The 19,034-nt window shown below is 45.6% G+C and overlaps 1 protein-coding gene across 2 annotated transcripts in view; it reads left to right on the top strand.

Moving 5' to 3' along the window:
• The window catches only part of LOC136676236 (phosphatidate cytidylyltransferase 1-like), a 41,702-nt gene that overhangs the window by 22,364 nt on the left and 304 nt on the right, over window positions 1-19,034 (top strand). Inside the window, exons 7-13 of one of the 2 annotated variants that reach the window (XM_066653090.1) lie at window positions 1,787-1,869; window positions 3,808-3,895; window positions 4,224-4,292; window positions 4,382-4,534; window positions 14,447-14,566; window positions 14,673-14,776; window positions 16,468-16,640. In XM_066653090.1, coding sequence (XP_066509187.1) covers window positions 1,787-1,869; window positions 3,808-3,895; window positions 4,224-4,292; window positions 4,382-4,534; window positions 14,447-14,566; window positions 14,673-14,776; window positions 16,468-16,600 — 750 coding nt within the window. In that variant the 3' untranslated portion in view covers window positions 16,601-16,640. Of the gene's footprint in view, window positions 1-1,786; window positions 1,870-3,807; window positions 3,896-4,223; window positions 4,293-4,381; window positions 4,535-14,446; window positions 14,567-14,672; window positions 14,777-16,467; window positions 19,031-19,034 lie in introns of those variants that run through there. The other variant, XM_066653089.1, reaches the window with a different exon arrangement.

Genomic DNA, 19,034 nt, shown 5'->3' with positions numbered 1-19,034 from the left:
TATAGGGAGTTTATGTCTCTTTGCAGATGAAACAGACTTCTACTCTATTAGTAAGGTTTTAATTGAGAGATTTGAAAGTATCTGAGAGGATTGGATAGTATTAACAGATAATATTAGTGACGCCATGTTTATAATTGGAAATGATATTATATCTCATCCCAACTACACTAAATATAATATAAAATTAATCTCCATCACTCCAGAGAACTCAGTACTACAGTACTACATCCCAGTGCTTTATTCCAGTCTTTCTCAACTGTGCTGCAACTGGTGTGCTGTCTGTCTTCATCAGGGGGTGCCATCAAACATATTCTGATGATGTTAAAATATTCTGACATGCTACAAAATGTCGTTAAAATGCAGTCACAACATCAGAACAGTGACCGCAGCTGGGCCTGAATAATTTCACCTCCACAGTTTTTACAACTAGAAAGTGCGTGTCCAGTTTATTGACGGTGGGGTTGGGTTTACTTTCATTTTGTCTGTTGAGAGTGACACACTTTACACACTCCACAAAACTAAGCTACAACAGTGTCGTGTATGTCTCGCTCTCCCCTCACCTCATTTGAGACTCCAGTAAAGTTGGTTTCATATTTGCGTATTCGGATTTCTCAGAGTGAATTAACTGTGGCTGACTGAGTGGGCCGTGGTCCGGTTTGGACCTGTTGGAGATGTGGCCATGACCTGAGAATATTTTCTCTATTTATTAATATTTAGAGCATCTCTCAGCATCTAAAAATTCTCAATAAGATTTAGTCATTATTTCCCAGCTGAGTATTTTGGTGGGTTTACGTTGTGACTCAGAAGATGCAGCCATAAACACGTTTTACCATTGGGTACATGGCTTGGTGATCTAGCTGGGCTGGTTCAGAGTATCCCATTCAATGAGTAAATGCCTTTTTCTGTGGAGATTTTAGCATTGAGTCCCTGCATAATTGGACACACGATTCAGCAATGGGTTCACTGTCATTAAAACAGGTGTCAACAAACTGTAGGATGGGTAGTGTACAGTTAATGATACATGTCAAACCATAGACTAGACCAGTGTGAACTCTGGACAGTGTAGTTAGAGGCCCAGAGTTAAGCAGCTATGCACTGTCATTAACTGCCCGCTTTATGCTGAAAACTACTGCACAGTTTGCTGACTTTAACTGGGATAGCTTGCTCCCTGCATAGTCAAATGTATTGAAATTACATATGTGTATTTTGTTATGTAGCACATTGCAGCAGCTTAATATATCAGTGTATTGTCGCAGTGAAAATAAACACTGTTCTCCCATCCTTTTTAAAATTGATAGCTTTTCACATTGACTTAAACTTTCATGGAATCCTCAAAAGATCCAAAATAATAACATATTCTGTTCATTTTTTGACCTGAGAGCGACTATATATATTGTCCCGATGATCTTAATTAACTTGCACTAATTACATAGTGTCTAGACTCAGGTTGTGAAGATTGCTTGTTAGTTCTTCCACTGAACTACAGTGCAGCTCTAAAAATCCACAGTTTTCTCGCACCTTCACAGAGTTACTTCCCTTCCAACTTCACAGCCTCATAGTGGTACATACTTTAACATATCACTAGGTGTTTTGGAAATGAGGGTAACAATATTTGATAAATTAACTGAGCCGTGCTGTAACTCTGTTCATTGCATCATCTCCTCCTTCTCCTCAGTGGCCAAATGTCATCCTCACAGATGTTTCCATTGATGGTGTGTTTGTCTGTTTGCTTGTGTGTGTGTGTTTGTGTGCTTGTGTGTGTGTGTGTGTGTGTTTGCCATTCCAGTTTGCTTGGACCCATGTGACCCTGTTGATTGTGGTAACTCAGTCTCACCTGGTCATTCAGAACCTGTTTGAAGGAATGATCTGGTAAGCAGGAATCACGCTCAAACTTGACAGACCTGTCTCTTCTGCTTCTTCTTCACTGACTCAATATCCACGTCACATTCTCCCTCACCTCAGTGCACGTCTCGGTTTGCTAACATTCCTCAAAAATATTGTCTGCTGCTCAGTGGGAGCTTGGACAGTCAGTTTCTTTTTTTTCCTCTTCATTTTCTTTTCTTTTTTTTCTTTTTTTTAATCATTTGATGATGTTCCTAGGCCTTTACTCTCAAGTGAACTTTTTACAACAAATGGAGTGATAGATATGGTCCGGAATTACTTCAAATAAAAACAATGTGCAAGATGCCCCACACCATTTATTTAGTTTCCAGTCGTAATGCAATATTAAGTGCAATTAAATGTTAGTTTCCTGGTTGAAGGGAAATTAGGGGTTTTACCCCAAACACAGAGCAGTAGTTCTGCTGGAAAGGTCTGTCTCCGTGATAAATACTTTGTGTCTTAAACTACAGTGAAACACCATGGCGCAATTATCACTTAAGGCCATATAGTTAATTTCGCCTCCTGGCGACCATGTGGATAGGGCTTCTCACGTTGTCTAGTGAAAGTGAGGCTTGATTTGGTCCAGGATCAATTTGTTTGTCTTTTTTGCTGCAGTCAAGTTCAAGGTTCAGCTAAGCACCAGTCAGTGTTGATGGCAAGGGATGGATTCAGAGATAGATGAGTAAAATCTGATGTCATCAGCTGATAGGAGATGCAGTAAGTCTGTGTATGTACCAAACTGTAGCTGTTCAATGAATGAGATGTTCCTTTTCAGTAAGGACTTCTGAGCAGCTACACATCCTTTCAGACCCACAGTATTGAGTTGTCTTTTCACAGTGGAAAGCCACAAACACTTGCTTATGGATCTAAAACAAGATTTTATTAATAAGTACAGTGGGACCTTGAGTTACGAATTTAATTTGTTCCAGAACCGAGTTCTTAATTGGAACTGCTCGTAACTGGAACGAATTTTCCCTGTTTAAAATAATGGAAATTGGATTAATCGCCCTCTTACAAGTCCTCAAATTGTCCTAAATTATGAAAAAATGCATGTTTTTCAATATGAAAAACTCACACAAAACTTTAAATTGCACAACAAAATTAATAGATGAAAGAACATATACAGAATAGATTTAGAAACGTATAAAATACGGTACAGTAATCTTACCTTGGAGACTGATGAGCGTAGGGATACTGGCACGGAACGAAGCCTTTCGTGCCTTTCGCTGTTCTAGCACTTTTGATTGCGTCTTTTTGTTTCAGTATCGTACATATCGTCGATGCACTTCGGTCATACAGCTTGCTCAGTTCATGCACACGCAAGGCCTCGCTTATGTTTTTCTATAATTTCTTGTTTTAACTCAGTTGATATACTCTGCTTCTTCTTGACATGGATGTCCTTTGCTTTTGTGGTCTTCTTGGAGGCCATGGTGCACAATAAAGTTCACAAAAACCACTAAAAACACTTTTAAAATGTTACAACGAACGAGATACGACTTGATACTGTACGGTCACTGTGCGGAATCTGTGAGCGAACACCACGCCAACTATCAGTCGGATCCCAAATATCAGCTCTTCGTAACTCGGGAAAACATTCGTAACTGGATCAGAAATTTTGCTACACGTAACTCGATTTGTACGTATTCGGAACACTTCGTTACTCGAGGTTCCACTGTATTTCTTAATTTATCCCAACTGGAAATTAAGTAAATGAATAAACAAATGAGGATTGACTATTGGACAGCACTGGATATTAATGCACAACAAACCTGAAAGGATATAAACTGTCAATTTACTTGTCTCCAAGCTCCCATTTTCAGCCTCAGTATATTCTTTATCGCTTTATTTTTGTCCTTTTTTATTTATTTCTCCTTAAAAATGTGTAACTGATCTGAACCTAAGTTTAAAGTATGCTGTCTCCTGCAGGTTTATCGTTCCCATATCGATCGTGATCTGCAACGACATAATGGCTTACCTGTTCGGCTTCTTTTTTGGTAGAACACCTCTGATCAAGGTAAACTCTCCTGAGCAGATAAAATGTTGTTCATATGTGTTTTTTCAGACTGTTGCTGTTGACTTAATTAATGATTTTTTAACATTTAAATTTGTGAATCATTTATAAAAAGCAACTGAAATTGATGAAATCATGAAATATCACAAATGACATATGATCAACAAAACATAGTGAATACAAAAACACAGTTAAAAACAGGAAAATGTGCTGAAATAAAACATATAAATGGGTTTGATCATTGGGATCTGTTTGTCTTTATAGGCAAAATATTCAAGTTTTTTAAATATTGTCTTGCAAATTATAATCAAACTCACCTCTTCCCTCTCAGCTCTCTCCGAAGAAGACCTGGGAAGGCTTCATTGGAGGCTTCTTCTCCACAGTGTTCTTCGCTTTCATTGTAAGCGCAGAGTCAGGCTCAAAAGTACAATTTTAACAAGATGATGCTCCATATATGTGTTAACAGAATGTTTTGAAATTGTTTTCCAGTTTGCCTACCTGCTGTCCCAGTATCAATACTGTGTGTGTCCTGTGGAGTACAATAGCGACACTAATCGCTTTGCTGTGGAGTGTGAGCCCTCAGACCTGTTTGTGATACAAGAGTACACCCTACCTGTAATGGCACAGAATATTCTGAGATGGGTGAGGAAGTGCATAAACATCCATGACCTGTAGAAACAGTACTGGGTTCAATGATGGTCCGGCATATTCATTACCTTTAAGAGCGATGTATGTATTAGGTGTACAAATTGGTTTTGCAGTTACTGTTGGGTAGTATTAATAATGACAAATGACATTTAAAAAAAAAATATATATATATATATATATATATATATATATATATATATTTAATAATTTGAAAATGGTGAGTTAGAAGAATTTATTGGTCGCTGCATTCGTTATGATTTCCATCAAAGAAAAAATGCTGGGAAGGCATGTGGTGGATTTGTTCTGTTCTTGGGGATAATACTGTAACCAAAAATTACATGTGAGATTTGGTTTAGTTGATGTTAGCGAATGTGAGCGTAGCATATTAATATTTATTTTCAGGATTTTTAAAATGTATAATGACAATTGACATATTTAATGCCAAGCTATGGTTACCATAAAATGACAAAAGAGCAGGAGAATGTTTGTTTTTCAGTGACAAGAATTATATGCTACACGTTTCACAGCTCTTCCAATTGGCTGTCTGGTATATACAGTAGGGATGGGCGGTGTCCACATTTTTCATACGTCATACTGCCTCAACATATTATCTCGGTATTATCTCGCTGCCGTTGTATGCTGAGCTGAACCTGTGTGTGCTTTTAGGTCTTTTACACCTTTATTTGCTACACAACACATGAGAATTTCTTAATTCATCCGAGAACTTACATTTACGTTTCGTCATAGCTGCTCGAGATGAGGGTGTGTACATAAGCTTTGCCTGACGTAAACAAGGACTAATGACGTGCAGACTGACCAATTAAATGTTTACAGAGAAGGTTATCGACCAATAACGGTAGCTCTACAGTCAGACCGTCCAATCAGAAGATTTTAGGCTACTTCACCATGCCCCCTTGTCACTCAACTGAACCAATCGGAGTAGGGGAGGGCGGGACTAGTTTGTGAACGAGACGCTTCTCGAAGTTCTATGTAAGCTCTAGAAAAACAAAATCCCAGACATTTGTGAAATTCCGGGTAAAAGAGGATGTCTGGTCACCCTAGGTATACGGTATTACCGCGGAAAGGCGATGCTCTGTCAGGCTGCGCTGAGCCTTATATCTGTGAGCAAAGTCGAGTAAATTTTGCTAAACACAGCCCGACAGTGCTCACAGACACACGTGTTGATGATAAAAAGCATGTTTCTGAGAGAGAAAATTTCATCAACCGGTGCTGAAGGAACAAAAAAATTTCAAAAATAAGCGAAATAATACGGTGTACACTGTTTAGAAGCACAGCTGGCACTAAAACCATCTTCTTGTAGTTAAACACACCACAGCAGATTTTTCAGTGAACTGAGGCTCAAAACACACATAGTTAGAGGATAAAGCCAAATACCTGTGAGCAGCACAAAGTCGAGTGAAGGGTTTTCTGAGAGTTTTGTCTGTTTACACCTTTCTTCCTCTCTCTTTTAACCCAAACTCAGTGCTAAACTTAGAACCGCAGTGGGCTACTGGGCTTGTGTTTTTCCCCCCACCTGTTTTCACACCGTGACATCAGCAGTCATTGAGCACCTCCCACAGCGCCCCCTCCCTGTGGCTCTCTTAAATGCATATGCCCATTTTAGCCGACATTTAATGACACAAAACAGAAATTAGGCACACCAAACATCATATATATCACCCTCATTTTGAGATACAATCCACATTTTTAAATACCGCTGTATGCAGTTTTATCGTTATAATGCTCAACCCTAAAATGCATTCATCTTTGTAAGGAGGGGTACTTACAATATCCATTTGTTAAGATGTGGAGGGACTCTTTCTGTGTCTGATCATGGTCTGCCTTGACATTCTCAGTCACATTGGGAACAGTTGCTCTTCTGTTTTTTCTTTATCAGTTGCTCAAATGCATGAGCATCATGTGAATTTAAACCCACAAATTCTAAACCTGATCTAATCACACAATTTTACTGATGTTGTTCCCATTGATTTAAATGCAGCTGTCACAACATTCTTTCCCTGCTTCAGTAATGAACATTTTCCAAGGCACGTAACCAGCAGTGTTCTGTAAATTCATCTGCGATATTCTCTTGAAGGAACAGATTTAAACATGCTATAAAAACATATGTTCATTTTCTATTTAATCTGCTTTAGCAGATGTTCTTGTTTACCTAGGCACTGTTTCTTTTTTGCCGTATACAACCCCCATATTAACATCAACTCCATGCCTCAATAGGATTAGGTATAATTTCACAGGCATTAAACTATTTTTAATATGTTTTAAAGGGCAGTTCCAGTCTCTTTGCTAAATTTCTGCATAGTTCATTTAGATGTAAACAAAGTCATTCAGATATGTAACAACTTCTTTACAAGGGGGGAGATAGAAACCAGGGGTCTCGAATCTTCATTGCTCATTCATTCATTCATTATCTGTAAGCCCTTATCCAGTTCAGGGTCGAACACACACTCAATCCTACGGACATTTTTGAGTCGCCAATCCACCTACCAACGTGTGTTTTTAGACCGTGGGAGGAAACCGGAGGACCCGGAGGAAACCCACGCAGACACAGGGAGAACACACCACACTCCTCACAGACAGTCACCCAGAGGAAACCCACGCAGACACAGGGAGAACACACCACACTCCTCACAGACAGTCACCCGGAGGAAACCCACACAGACACGGGGAGAACACACCACACTCCTCACAGACAATCACCCGGAGGAAACCCACGCAGACACAGAGAGAACACACCACACTCCTCACAGACAGTCACCCGGAGGAAACCCACGCAGACACAGAGAGAACACACCACACTCCTCACAGACAATCACCCGGAGGAAACCCACGCAGACACAGAGAGAACACACCACACTCCTCACAGACAGTCACCCGGAGGAAACCCGCGCAGACACAGAGAGAACACACCACACTCCTCACAGACAGTCACCCGGAGGAAACCCACGCAGACACAGGGAGAACACACCACACTCCTCAAAGACAGTCACCCGGAGGAAACCCACGCAGACACAGAGAGAACACACCACACTCCTCACAGACAGTCACCCGGAGGAAACCCACGCAGACACAGAGAGAACACACCACACTCCTCACAGACAGTCACCCGGAGGAAACCCGCGCAGACACAGAGAGAACACACCACACTCCTCACAGACAGTCACCCGGAGGAAACCCACGAGGACACAGGGAGAACACACACCAACTCCTCACACTCAGTCACCCGGAGGAAACCCACGCAGACACAGAGAGAACACACCACACTCCTCACACTCAGTCACCCGGAGGAAACCCACGAGGACACAGGGAGAACACACCACACTCCTCACAGACAGTCACCCAGAGGAAACCCACGCAGACACAGGGAGAACACACCACACTCCTCACAGACAGTCACCCAGAGGAAATCCACGCAGACACAGAGAGAACACACCACACTCCTCACAGACAGTCACCCGGAGGAAACCCACGCAGACACAGGGAGAACACACCACACTCCTCACAGACAGTCACCCGGAGGAAACCCACGCAGACACAGAGAGAACACACCACACTCCTCACAGACAGTCACCCGGAGGAAACCCGCGCAGACACAGAGAGAACACACACAGTCACCCGGAGGAAACCCGCGCAGACACAGAGAGAACACACCACACTCCTCACAGACAGTCATCCGGAGGAAACCCACGAGGACACAGATAGAACACACCACACTCCTCAAAGACAGTCACCCGGAGGAAACCCACGCAGACACAGAGAGAACACACCACACTCCTCAAAGACAGTCACCCGGAGGAAACCCACGCAGACACAGAGAGAACACACCACACTCCTCACAGACAGTCACCCGGAGGAAACCCACGCAGACACAGAGAGAACACACCACACTCCTCACAGACAGTCACCCGGAGGAAACCCGCGCAGACACAGAGAGAACACGCCACACTCCTCACAGACAGTCACCCGGAGGAAACCCACGAGGACACAGGGAGAACACACACCAACTCCTCACACTCAGTCACCCGGAGGAAACCCACGCAGACACAGAGAGAACACGCCACACTCCTCACAGACAGTCACCCGGAGGAAACCCACGAGGACACAGGGAGAACACACACCAACTCCTCACACTCAGTCACCCGGAGGAAACCCACGCAGACACAGAAAGAACACACCACACTCCTCACAGACAGTCACCCGGAGGAAACCCACGCAGACACAGAGAGAACACACCACACTCCTCACAGACAGTCACCCGGAGGAAACCCACGCAGACACAGAGAGAACACACCACACTCCTCAAAGACAGTCACCCGGAGGAAACCCACGCAGACACAGAGAGAACACGCCACACTCCTCACAGACAGTCACCCGGAGGAAACCCACGCAGACACAGAGAGAACACACCACACTCCTCACAGACAGTCACCCGGAGGAAACCCGCGCAGACACAGAGAGAACACGCCACACTCCTCACAGACAGTCACCCGGAGGAAACCCACGAGGACACAGGGAGAACACACACCAACTCCTCACACTCAGTCACCCGGAGGAAACCCACGCAGACACAGAGAGAACACACCACACTCCTCACAGACAGTCACCCGGAGGAAACCCACGAGGACACAGGGAGAACACACACCAACTCCTCACACTCAGTCACCCGGAGGAAACCCACGCAGACACAGAAAGAACACACCACACTCCTCACAGACAGTCACCCGGAGGAAACCCACGCAGACACAGAGAGAACACACCACACTCCTCACAGACAGTCACCCGGAGGAAACCCACGCAGACACAGAGAGAACACACCACACTCCTCACAGACAGTCACCCGGAGGAAACCCGCGCAGACACAGAGAGAACACACCACAGTCCTCACAGACAGTCACCCGGAGGAAACCCACGAGGACACAAGGAGAACATACACCAACTCCTCACAGTCAGTCACCCGGAGGAAACCCACGCAGACACAGAGAGAACACACCACACTCCTCAAAGACAGTCACCCGGAGGAAACCCACGCAGACACAGGGAGAACACACACCACACTCCTCACAGACAGTCACCCGGAGGAAACCCGTGCAGACACAGAGAGAACACACCACACTCCTCACAGACAGTCACCCGGAGGAAACCCACGAGGACACAGGGAGAACACACACCAACTCCTCACAGTCAGTCACCCGGAGGAAACCCACGCAGACACAGATAGAACACACCACACTCCTCACAGACAGTCACCCGGAGGAAACCCACGCAGACACAGAGAGAACACACCACACTCCTCACAGACAGTCACCCGGAGGAAACCCACGCAGACACAGAGAGAACACACCACACTCCTCACAGACAGTCACTCGGAGGAAACCCACGCAGACACAGAGAGAACACACCACACTCCTCACAGACAGTCACCCGGAGGAAACCCACGAGGACACAGGGAGAACACACACCAACTCCTCACAGTCAGTCACCCGGAGGAAACCCACGCAGACACAGAGAGAACACACCACACTCCTCAAAGACAGTCATCCGGAGGAAACCCACGCAGACACAGAGAGAACACACCACACTCCTCACAGACAGTCACCCGGAGGAAACCCACGCAGACACAGAGAGAACACACCACACTCCTCACAGACAGTCACCCGGAGGAAACCCACGCAGACACAGAGAGAACACACCACACTCCTCACAGACAGTCACCCGGAGGAAACCCGCGCAGACACAGAGAGAACACACCACACTCCTCACAGACAGTCACCCAGAGGAAACCCATGCAGACACAGAGAGAACACACACAGTCACCCGGAGGAAACCCGCGCAGACACAGAGAGAACACACCACACTCCTCACAGACAGCCACCCGGAGGAAACCCACGCAGACACAGAGAGAACACACCACACTCCTCACAGACAGTCACCCGGAGGAAACCCACGCAGACACAGAGAGAACACACCACACTCCTCACACTCAGTCACCCGGAGGAAACCCACGAGGACACAGGGAGAACACACCACACTCCTCACAGACAGTCACCCAGAGGAAACCCACGCAGACACAGGGAGAACACACCACACTCCTCACAGACAGTCACCCAGAGGAAATCCACGCAGACACAGAGAGAACACACCACACTCCTCACAGACAGTCACCCGGAGGAAACCCACGCAGACACAGGGAGAACACACCACACTCCTCACAGACAGTCACCCGGAGGAAACCCACGCAGACACAGAGAGAACACACCACACTCCTCACAGACAGTCACCCGGAGGAAACCCGCGCAGACACAGAGAGAACACACACAGTCACCCGGAGGAAACCCGCGCAGACACAGAGAGAACACACCACACTCCTCACAGACAGTCATCCGGAGGAAACCCACGAGGACACAGATAGAACACACCACACTCCTCAAAGACAGTCACCCGGAGGAAACCCACGCAGACACAGAGAGAACACACCACACTCCTCAAAGACAGTCACCCGGAGGAAACCCACGCAGACACAGAGAGAACACACCACACTCCTCACAGACAGTCACCCGGAGGAAACCCACGCAGACACAGAGAGAACACACCACACTCCTCACAGACAGTCACCCGGAGGAAACCCGCGCAGACACAGAGAGAACACGCCACACTCCTCACAGACAGTCACCCGGAGGAAACCCACGAGGACACAGGGAGAACACACACCAACTCCTCACACTCAGTCACCCGGAGGAAACCCACGCAGACACAGAGAGAACACGCCACACTCCTCACAGACAGTCACCCGGAGGAAACCCACGAGGACACAGGGAGAACACACACCAACTCCTCACACTCAGTCACCCGGAGGAAACCCACGCAGACACAGAAAGAACACACCACACTCCTCACAGACAGTCACCCGGAGGAAACCCACGCAGACACAGAGAGAACACACCACACTCCTCACAGACAGTCACCCGGAGGAAACCCACGCAGACACAGAGAGAACACACCACACTCCTCAAAGACAGTCACCCGGAGGAAACCCACGCAGACACAGAGAGAACACGCCACACTCCTCACAGACAGTCACCCGGAGGAAACCCACGCAGACACAGAGAGAACACACCACACTCCTCACAGACAGTCACCCGGAGGAAACCCGCGCAGACACAGAGAGAACACGCCACACTCCTCACAGACAGTCACCCGGAGGAAACCCACGAGGACACAGGGAGAACACACACCAACTCCTCACACTCAGTCACCCGGAGGAAACCCACGCAGACACAGAGAGAACACACCACACTCCTCACAGACAGTCACCCGGAGGAAACCCACGAGGACACAGGGAGAACACACACCAACTCCTCACACTCAGTCACCCGGAGGAAACCCACGCAGACACAGAAAGAACACACCACACTCCTCACAGACAGTCACCCGGAGGAAACCCACGCAGACACAGAGAGAACACACCACACTCCTCACAGACAGTCACCCGGAGGAAACCCACGCAGACACAGAGAGAACACACCACACTCCTCACAGACAGTCACCCGGAGGAAACCCGCGCAGACACAGAGAGAACACACCACAGTCCTCACAGACAGTCACCCGGAGGAAACCCACGAGGACACAAGGAGAACATACACCAACTCCTCACAGTCAGTCACCCGGAGGAAACCCACGCAGACACAGAGAGAACACACCACACTCCTCAAAGACAGTCACCCGGAGGAAACCCACGCAGACACAGGGAGAACACACACCACACTCCTCACAGACAGTCACCCGGAGGAAACCCGTGCAGACACAGAGAGAACACACCACACTCCTCACAGACAGTCACCCGGAGGAAACCCACGAGGACACAGGGAGAACACACACCAACTCCTCACAGTCAGTCACCCGGAGGAAACCCACGCAGACACAGATAGAACACACCACACTCCTCACAGACAGTCACCCGGAGGAAACCCACGCAGACACAGAGAGAACACACCACACTCCTCACAGACAGTCACCCGGAGGAAACCCACGCAGACACAGAGAGAACACACCACACTCCTCACAGACAGTCACTCGGAGGAAACCCACGCAGACACAGAGAGAACACACCACACTCCTCACAGACAGTCACCCGGAGGAAACCCACGAGGACACAGGGAGAACACACACCAACTCCTCACAGTCAGTCACCCGGAGGAAACCCACGCAGACACAGAGAGAACACACCACACTCCTCAAAGACAGTCATCCGGAGGAAACCCACGCAGACACAGAGAGAACACACCACACTCCTCACAGACAGTCACCCGGAGGAAACCCACGCAGACACAGAGAGAACACACCACACTCCTCACAGACAGTCACCCGGAGGAAACCCACGCAGACACAGAGAGAACACACCACACTCCTCACAGACAGTCACCCGGAGGAAACCCGCGCAGACACAGAGAGAACACACCACACTCCTCACAGACAGTCACCCAGAGGAAACCCATGCAGACACAGAGAGAACACACACAGTCACCCGGAGGAAACCCGCGCAGACACAGAGAGAACACACCACACTCCTCACAGACAGCCACCCGGAGGAAACCCACGCAGACACAGAGAGAACACACCACACTCCTCACAGACAGTCACCCGGAGGAAACCCACGCAGACACAGAGAGAACACACCACACTCCTCACAGACAGTCACCCAGAGGAAACCCATGCAGACACAGAGAGAACACACACAGTCACCCGGAGGAAACCCGCGCAGACACAGAGAGAACACACCACACTCCTCACAGACAGCCACCCGGAGGAAACCCACGCAGACACAGAGAGAACACACCACACTCCTCAAAGACAGTCACCCGGAGGAAACCCACGCAGACACAGAGAGAACACACCACACTCCTCAAAGACAGTCACCCGGAGGAAACCCACGCAGACACAGAGAGAACACACCACACTCCTCAAAGACAGTCACCCGGAGGAAACCCACGCAGACACAGAGAGAACACACCACACTCCTCACAGACAGTCACCCGGAGGAAACCCGTGCAGACACAGAGAGAACACACCACACTCCTCACAGACAGTCACCTGGAGGAAACCCACGAGGACACAGGGAGAACACACACCACACTCCTCACAGACAGTCACCCGGAGGAAACCCACACAGACACAGAGAGAACACACCACACTCCTCACAGACAGTCACCCGGAGCGGGAAACAAACCCACAACCTCCAGGTCCCTGGAGCTGTGTGACTGTGACTCTAACCTGCTGAGCTACCGTGCCGCCCTATTGCTCATATAGTCATAGATAATTTACATAACTCTTTTCTTATTTCGTCTTATTTCTTATCTTTTTTCTTATGTTTTGTAATCTTCATCCAAAAGAGAGTGATTCATATTAATTGCCTGATATATATATTTTTAGTATATTGTGCAGTTCACTTCTCTGAAAGCATCAGAATTTGTTTCTACTCTGATTTATTCAGTAATATTTCCCTAATTTGTCACCCATCTCTGACAGTCTACTAAATTGGTGCTTGGGTCCGACACGGCCGAGTAGAGTCGTGTAGGTTCCATGCAGTGGAAAAGCGCCCTAAGTAGTAATAATCTAATGACGAGACTGCCAGAGTGCTACTGAATTGGATTTTGTTCGATCCATTTAAATGGTCCTAACGTGAACCATTCACAAATTAAGAGGCCTGAGATTTGTGCCTACACTGAGCTACACTAAACAACACAGGGCAGTAGTATTCCAACATTAATCTTGAAAATGACTTGCTTATCTGATGGAGCTTGACTTGTTTAATAATTTTCCACAGAGTAAAGACCACAGATTTAACCAGCATCATGAACTCAACTCCTTTCCTCGTCTGCTCTTTATCCACAGAAAACGGTGAACCTGTACCCATTCCAGATTCACAGTATTGCTCTCTCCACATTCGCTTCACTCATTGGTCCATTCGGAGGCTTCTTTGCCAGTGGATTCAAAAGAGCATTCAAAATCAAAGTAAGTCTAACAATCTCTCACTCATTCCAGTTAAAACGGTGATGCTCCTGTGTGAATCCTCTGTTTCTGCCTGTCAGTGACTCTCACAGAGTATCTGAATCCACAGGATTTTGCAGACACCATACCAGGCCATGGGGGCATCATGGATCGCTTTGACTGTCAGTACCTGATGGCAACGTTTGTTCATGTTTACATTGCAAGCTTTATCAGGTAAGCGTATGTAGCTGCTACATTATAGTTATTCTGTGTCTAGCAGCTCCTGCTTGCGCTCTTGCCATGAAGATAAACTACTCCATAAGTAAATGAAGTGTAGCTGTAGTTGGAGTTAGTGGTGTAGTGTAGTGGGTAACACCACTGACTGCAATATGGCAGACCAGGGCACACCAGCCTACACCAATAAGAGTCCTTGGGCAAAATTTTCTGAGGCTTGTTCAGAATTGTCAGTCTCTTTTGATAAGAGTGTCTGCTGTATGCTGTAAATGTATCTGATGTAGACATACTATTCAGACTGGGTTGGTGTTACATGGCGATGCACCGTATTGTGATTAATATTAGCATTGCATTATTCTGATTTTTTCAGTTTTCATATTTCATTCATTCATTTCATCCATTATCTGTAACCCTTATCCAGTTCAGGGTCACGGTGGGTCCAGAGCCTACCTGGAATCTTTGGGCGCAAGGCGGGAATACACCCTGGAGGGGGCGCCAGTCCTTCACAGGGCAACACACACACACTCACACATTCACACCTACGGACACTTTTGAGTCACCAATCCACCTACCAACGTGTGTTTTTGGACTGTGGGAGGAAACCCACGCAGACACAGGCAGAACACACCACACTCCTCACAGACAGTCACACGGAGGAAACCCACACAGACACAGGGAGAACACACCACACTCCTCACAGACAGTCACCCGGAGCGGGAATCGAACCCACAACCTCCCCTGGAGCTGTGGGACTGCGACACTAACCTGCTGTGCCACGGTGCCGCCCAGTTTTCATACTGATATACAAATTTAAGTACTGCTCAATACTCAATACCTGTCAAATACTTGTGATAACTATATTTTCTTGACGATAAATTATACCTCTAATTCCATGTGAGGGAAGCGTTCATCTTGAAACACTCACAATGGTTGTGCATCTTAAACAGTAAATTCCAGAACTTTTCCTGTTGTTTTTCATGAGTTTGCAGTGCATCTGAAAAGGTCAACAGTTTTATATGGTCTCTTTTTATTTGTTCCACTGTAATGTTAGGAACTCGGCATGCTCTTTAGCATGGTACTTCTGGAGGTGCTTGAATACATTTGTTGTATCGTGTTTTGCAGTGCTACCATTACCCCATGCAACATTAGTTTTGCAGATATTGCTCATTCCTGTTGAACTTGTTGGTGTAGGAAACATTAAACTCTTTGGTTTGCTCCATGTTGTTGTTATTGTTGGTTGGTCAAGTCTATCAGCAGTGCTGCACACGTACTGCAGGCATAGGGCGTGGCAAGCAAATTAATGTGAATTGACTTGTCCCATTGATCAGCCATTATCCGATATGCGTTCCAGATGATTTTGTTAATATCGGGACCAATATCCCATGCCAATATCAGATTGGTGCATCGCTAATTATCACCAGAGTACTGCAAGTCATTTCTCAGGTGACGGTGGATGTTGTCAATGTTACCTCCCTCACAGCACTGTACACTTGTTCAGACTTGCCCAGCTGTATGAAGGGTCTAATCCTAGGGACCTTTTGGTATCTATTTTGCTTACCTTAGGGGAAAAAAAACACTGATGCAAAACATGTCCTGTTATCTCCGAGCGGTGCTGACTGTTCCAAAGTGTAAAAGTGATCCCGCTCTGTTATTGACTGTCATTTCCCTTACTTTCCTTTTTTGTCCCCTAGGGGCCCGAACCCCAGCAAAGTGTTACAGCAGCTGCTGGTGCTGCAGCCAGAGCAACAGCTCAGCATTTTCAACACCCTGCGCAACCACCTGAGAGAGAAGGGCATGCTGCCCCCTGCTGGGCTGGAGCAATGAGGGACTGGTCAACGTAACAGAACTGCAGTTACAGTAAACAGTAATGTTTAATAATTTCGTTTAAGTATTCACACAAGGCTGTGGATGCACAATCATCTTCCGTGGCATGATCTCCAGTAATGCTGGAGATTTCCTTACAACAAAACACACACACACAGACACACACACACACACACACACACACAGACTTAACGCTTCCTCACTGCACGAGCAGCTCACTGAACTACTTTTAAAAAAAGAGGTACAAAAATAAAAGTGGCAGCACCAGACCTGAACACAAGGGCAATGTCTTCCAACAGATTGAAGAAAAATGGAAGCACATGGTAAGTGAATGTAGGGGGCTCAGAAGTCTGATACCATAGTTTTTATGCAGAGTGAGAGCATTGCACTGATTCTTGTGTAATTTATTGAAGTGATTATATTTTTTAATCGACTCAGAAATAGTCCACTTTGTGGAGGCAATAATTTTAGAGTGTGACGTTGAGTTTTGAGACGCTAATAGCCATGGTTAGCATGACAGTGCTTCTTTAGGGATGACTATGATATTGCAGCAAAAAAATAAAAAAATAATAATGCAGAGGCATGTTTCTCAATCAAACAATTACTTCTACTGCTACTAGATGCATTTTATCTTTTCCTGCTTTTTCCCGTTCTAGAACTAAAGACCTGTGTACATATCTCTTATGTATTAATGTAAATAGAAATAGATTATACTAAAATATTTAAAGTATAATATATAGAGAGAATATACTTGTGTGACTCATTAAATCCTATACATCCTTGCGGTATAAGGACATATATGCAAACAAATTAGATGTTAATTCTTTTCCCTGAAACTTAGCATGATCACAGCTCTGAGGACAGTTTCGGGGAACGAACAAGACTTGAACTGATGGCTACTTTTGGGGTGAAACAGCGTTTTTTACAGAGGATGTTTTGAAGTGACAAATCTGTGAATGGAATACTGTTGCTGTGCTTCCACGACCCCCCTCCACCCGTCTTAGTTGCACTGTAGGTTAATGATGTGAAGGCCATTATTTGTTTTAAAAAGTGTCCTCTTCAGGTTTTATTATTTAACACAGATGTCATGTTGTAGACTTTGTGTTTAGGATATTTTAGGTTTGATGAAGATCATATAAAGTCCTGAGTCCTGAGTGAAGTAGATGCCATGTGTGTGTTGAAAGGACTGATTTAAACATGCTATGAAACTGTGGGTTTGGATTTTGGATATTAGCTGAAGTCCTTCCAGATTGTTTACCAAAGCACTGTTTCTTTTTGCTATATACAACCCCCACATTAACATGAGTTTAACGCATTTATAGGAATAGAAATATGACATGTTTGTATTCCACTGACTTTACTAAATCTCTGTATAAATCATTGACATGTGAATAAAGTCATGCAGTGGTTTGATATGAAGCCCACCGTTAGAGAAACCTGCTGACTCACTTCTTTACAGTGGGCAAGACAGGAACAAGGCGTCTCATTGTTAATACAGTGATTTATTCCTTTCCAGAACAACCAGTGAATCATTGTGTGGTTTCTCAGGTTTCTATCATAGTTTACCTCCCTGCATTTATCTCTGTCCTGAATGTATTATTTGAAATTTTAAACCAAACGCTTTTCAAAACTATAATGGCCCTCTGATCGATGTTCGGTTGCTTTTAAATGAATGGAATTGCTTCCTGAAGTAGTCCACTGAATAATCCACTCATAAGGAATCATCGTGTACATTTAGAAAAAAACGTTCATTATCATGTTGGCACTTTTTAGCTCTTAGGGAAATGATTTTCTCTTTGGTGGACTTCCCCTGCCCAGTGGAGTTTGGGACCAGATGTTTGTACTGTATACTTCAGTGGAAATGTGTCAATATGTGCATCCCCCATCTCTGCTTATTCATTCCTTTCTGCGGTCGTTTACAGGAGTCCCTCTGTCATGTTTGCTCTTTCTTAGGCTTTGTTTAAATTGTGGCTCGGCTCTGGTCCGGAACAGTCTATAGCCACGTATGAATGTCGCATGTCTAATAGGCCTAACCCTGACAGACCAAAAAAGAAAACACCAGTTCTGTCTGTAGCTGAGGAGCAGGCGGATGCGCTCGTTTAGAAGCTTCCGGACCTGTGAAGTTTTCAGCTTGAGTTTTTGCACGGTTTACATTCTGTTATCAAAGTAATATTATGTGCACACATCTACCATTCAGTAGTTTAATAACAAATGCAAATGGGGTTTCAGTATATTTACTTATCACTGTCTGATGTTATGCATTGTTTGAAGAAGAAACAAATTGGGATCTCATTGTTTTTCATTTTTCTTTTAATAATTATTTATGACTTTGATTTTAAATCTGTTTTAAATGGGTAATATTTAAAATTTTTATTATAAACACGAGCAAAAATGGTTAGAGGGCAATTTGAAGAAATCAAAGAAAATGTATGGA

Source organism: Hoplias malabaricus, chromosome X2 (genome assembly GCF_029633855.1).
Source record: "Hoplias malabaricus isolate fHopMal1 chromosome X2, fHopMal1.hap1, whole genome shotgun sequence".
NCBI classification, from domain to species: Eukaryota; Metazoa; Chordata; class Actinopteri; order Characiformes; family Erythrinidae; genus Hoplias; species Hoplias malabaricus.
This window is presented reverse-complemented; position numbering and strand designations above follow the sequence as displayed.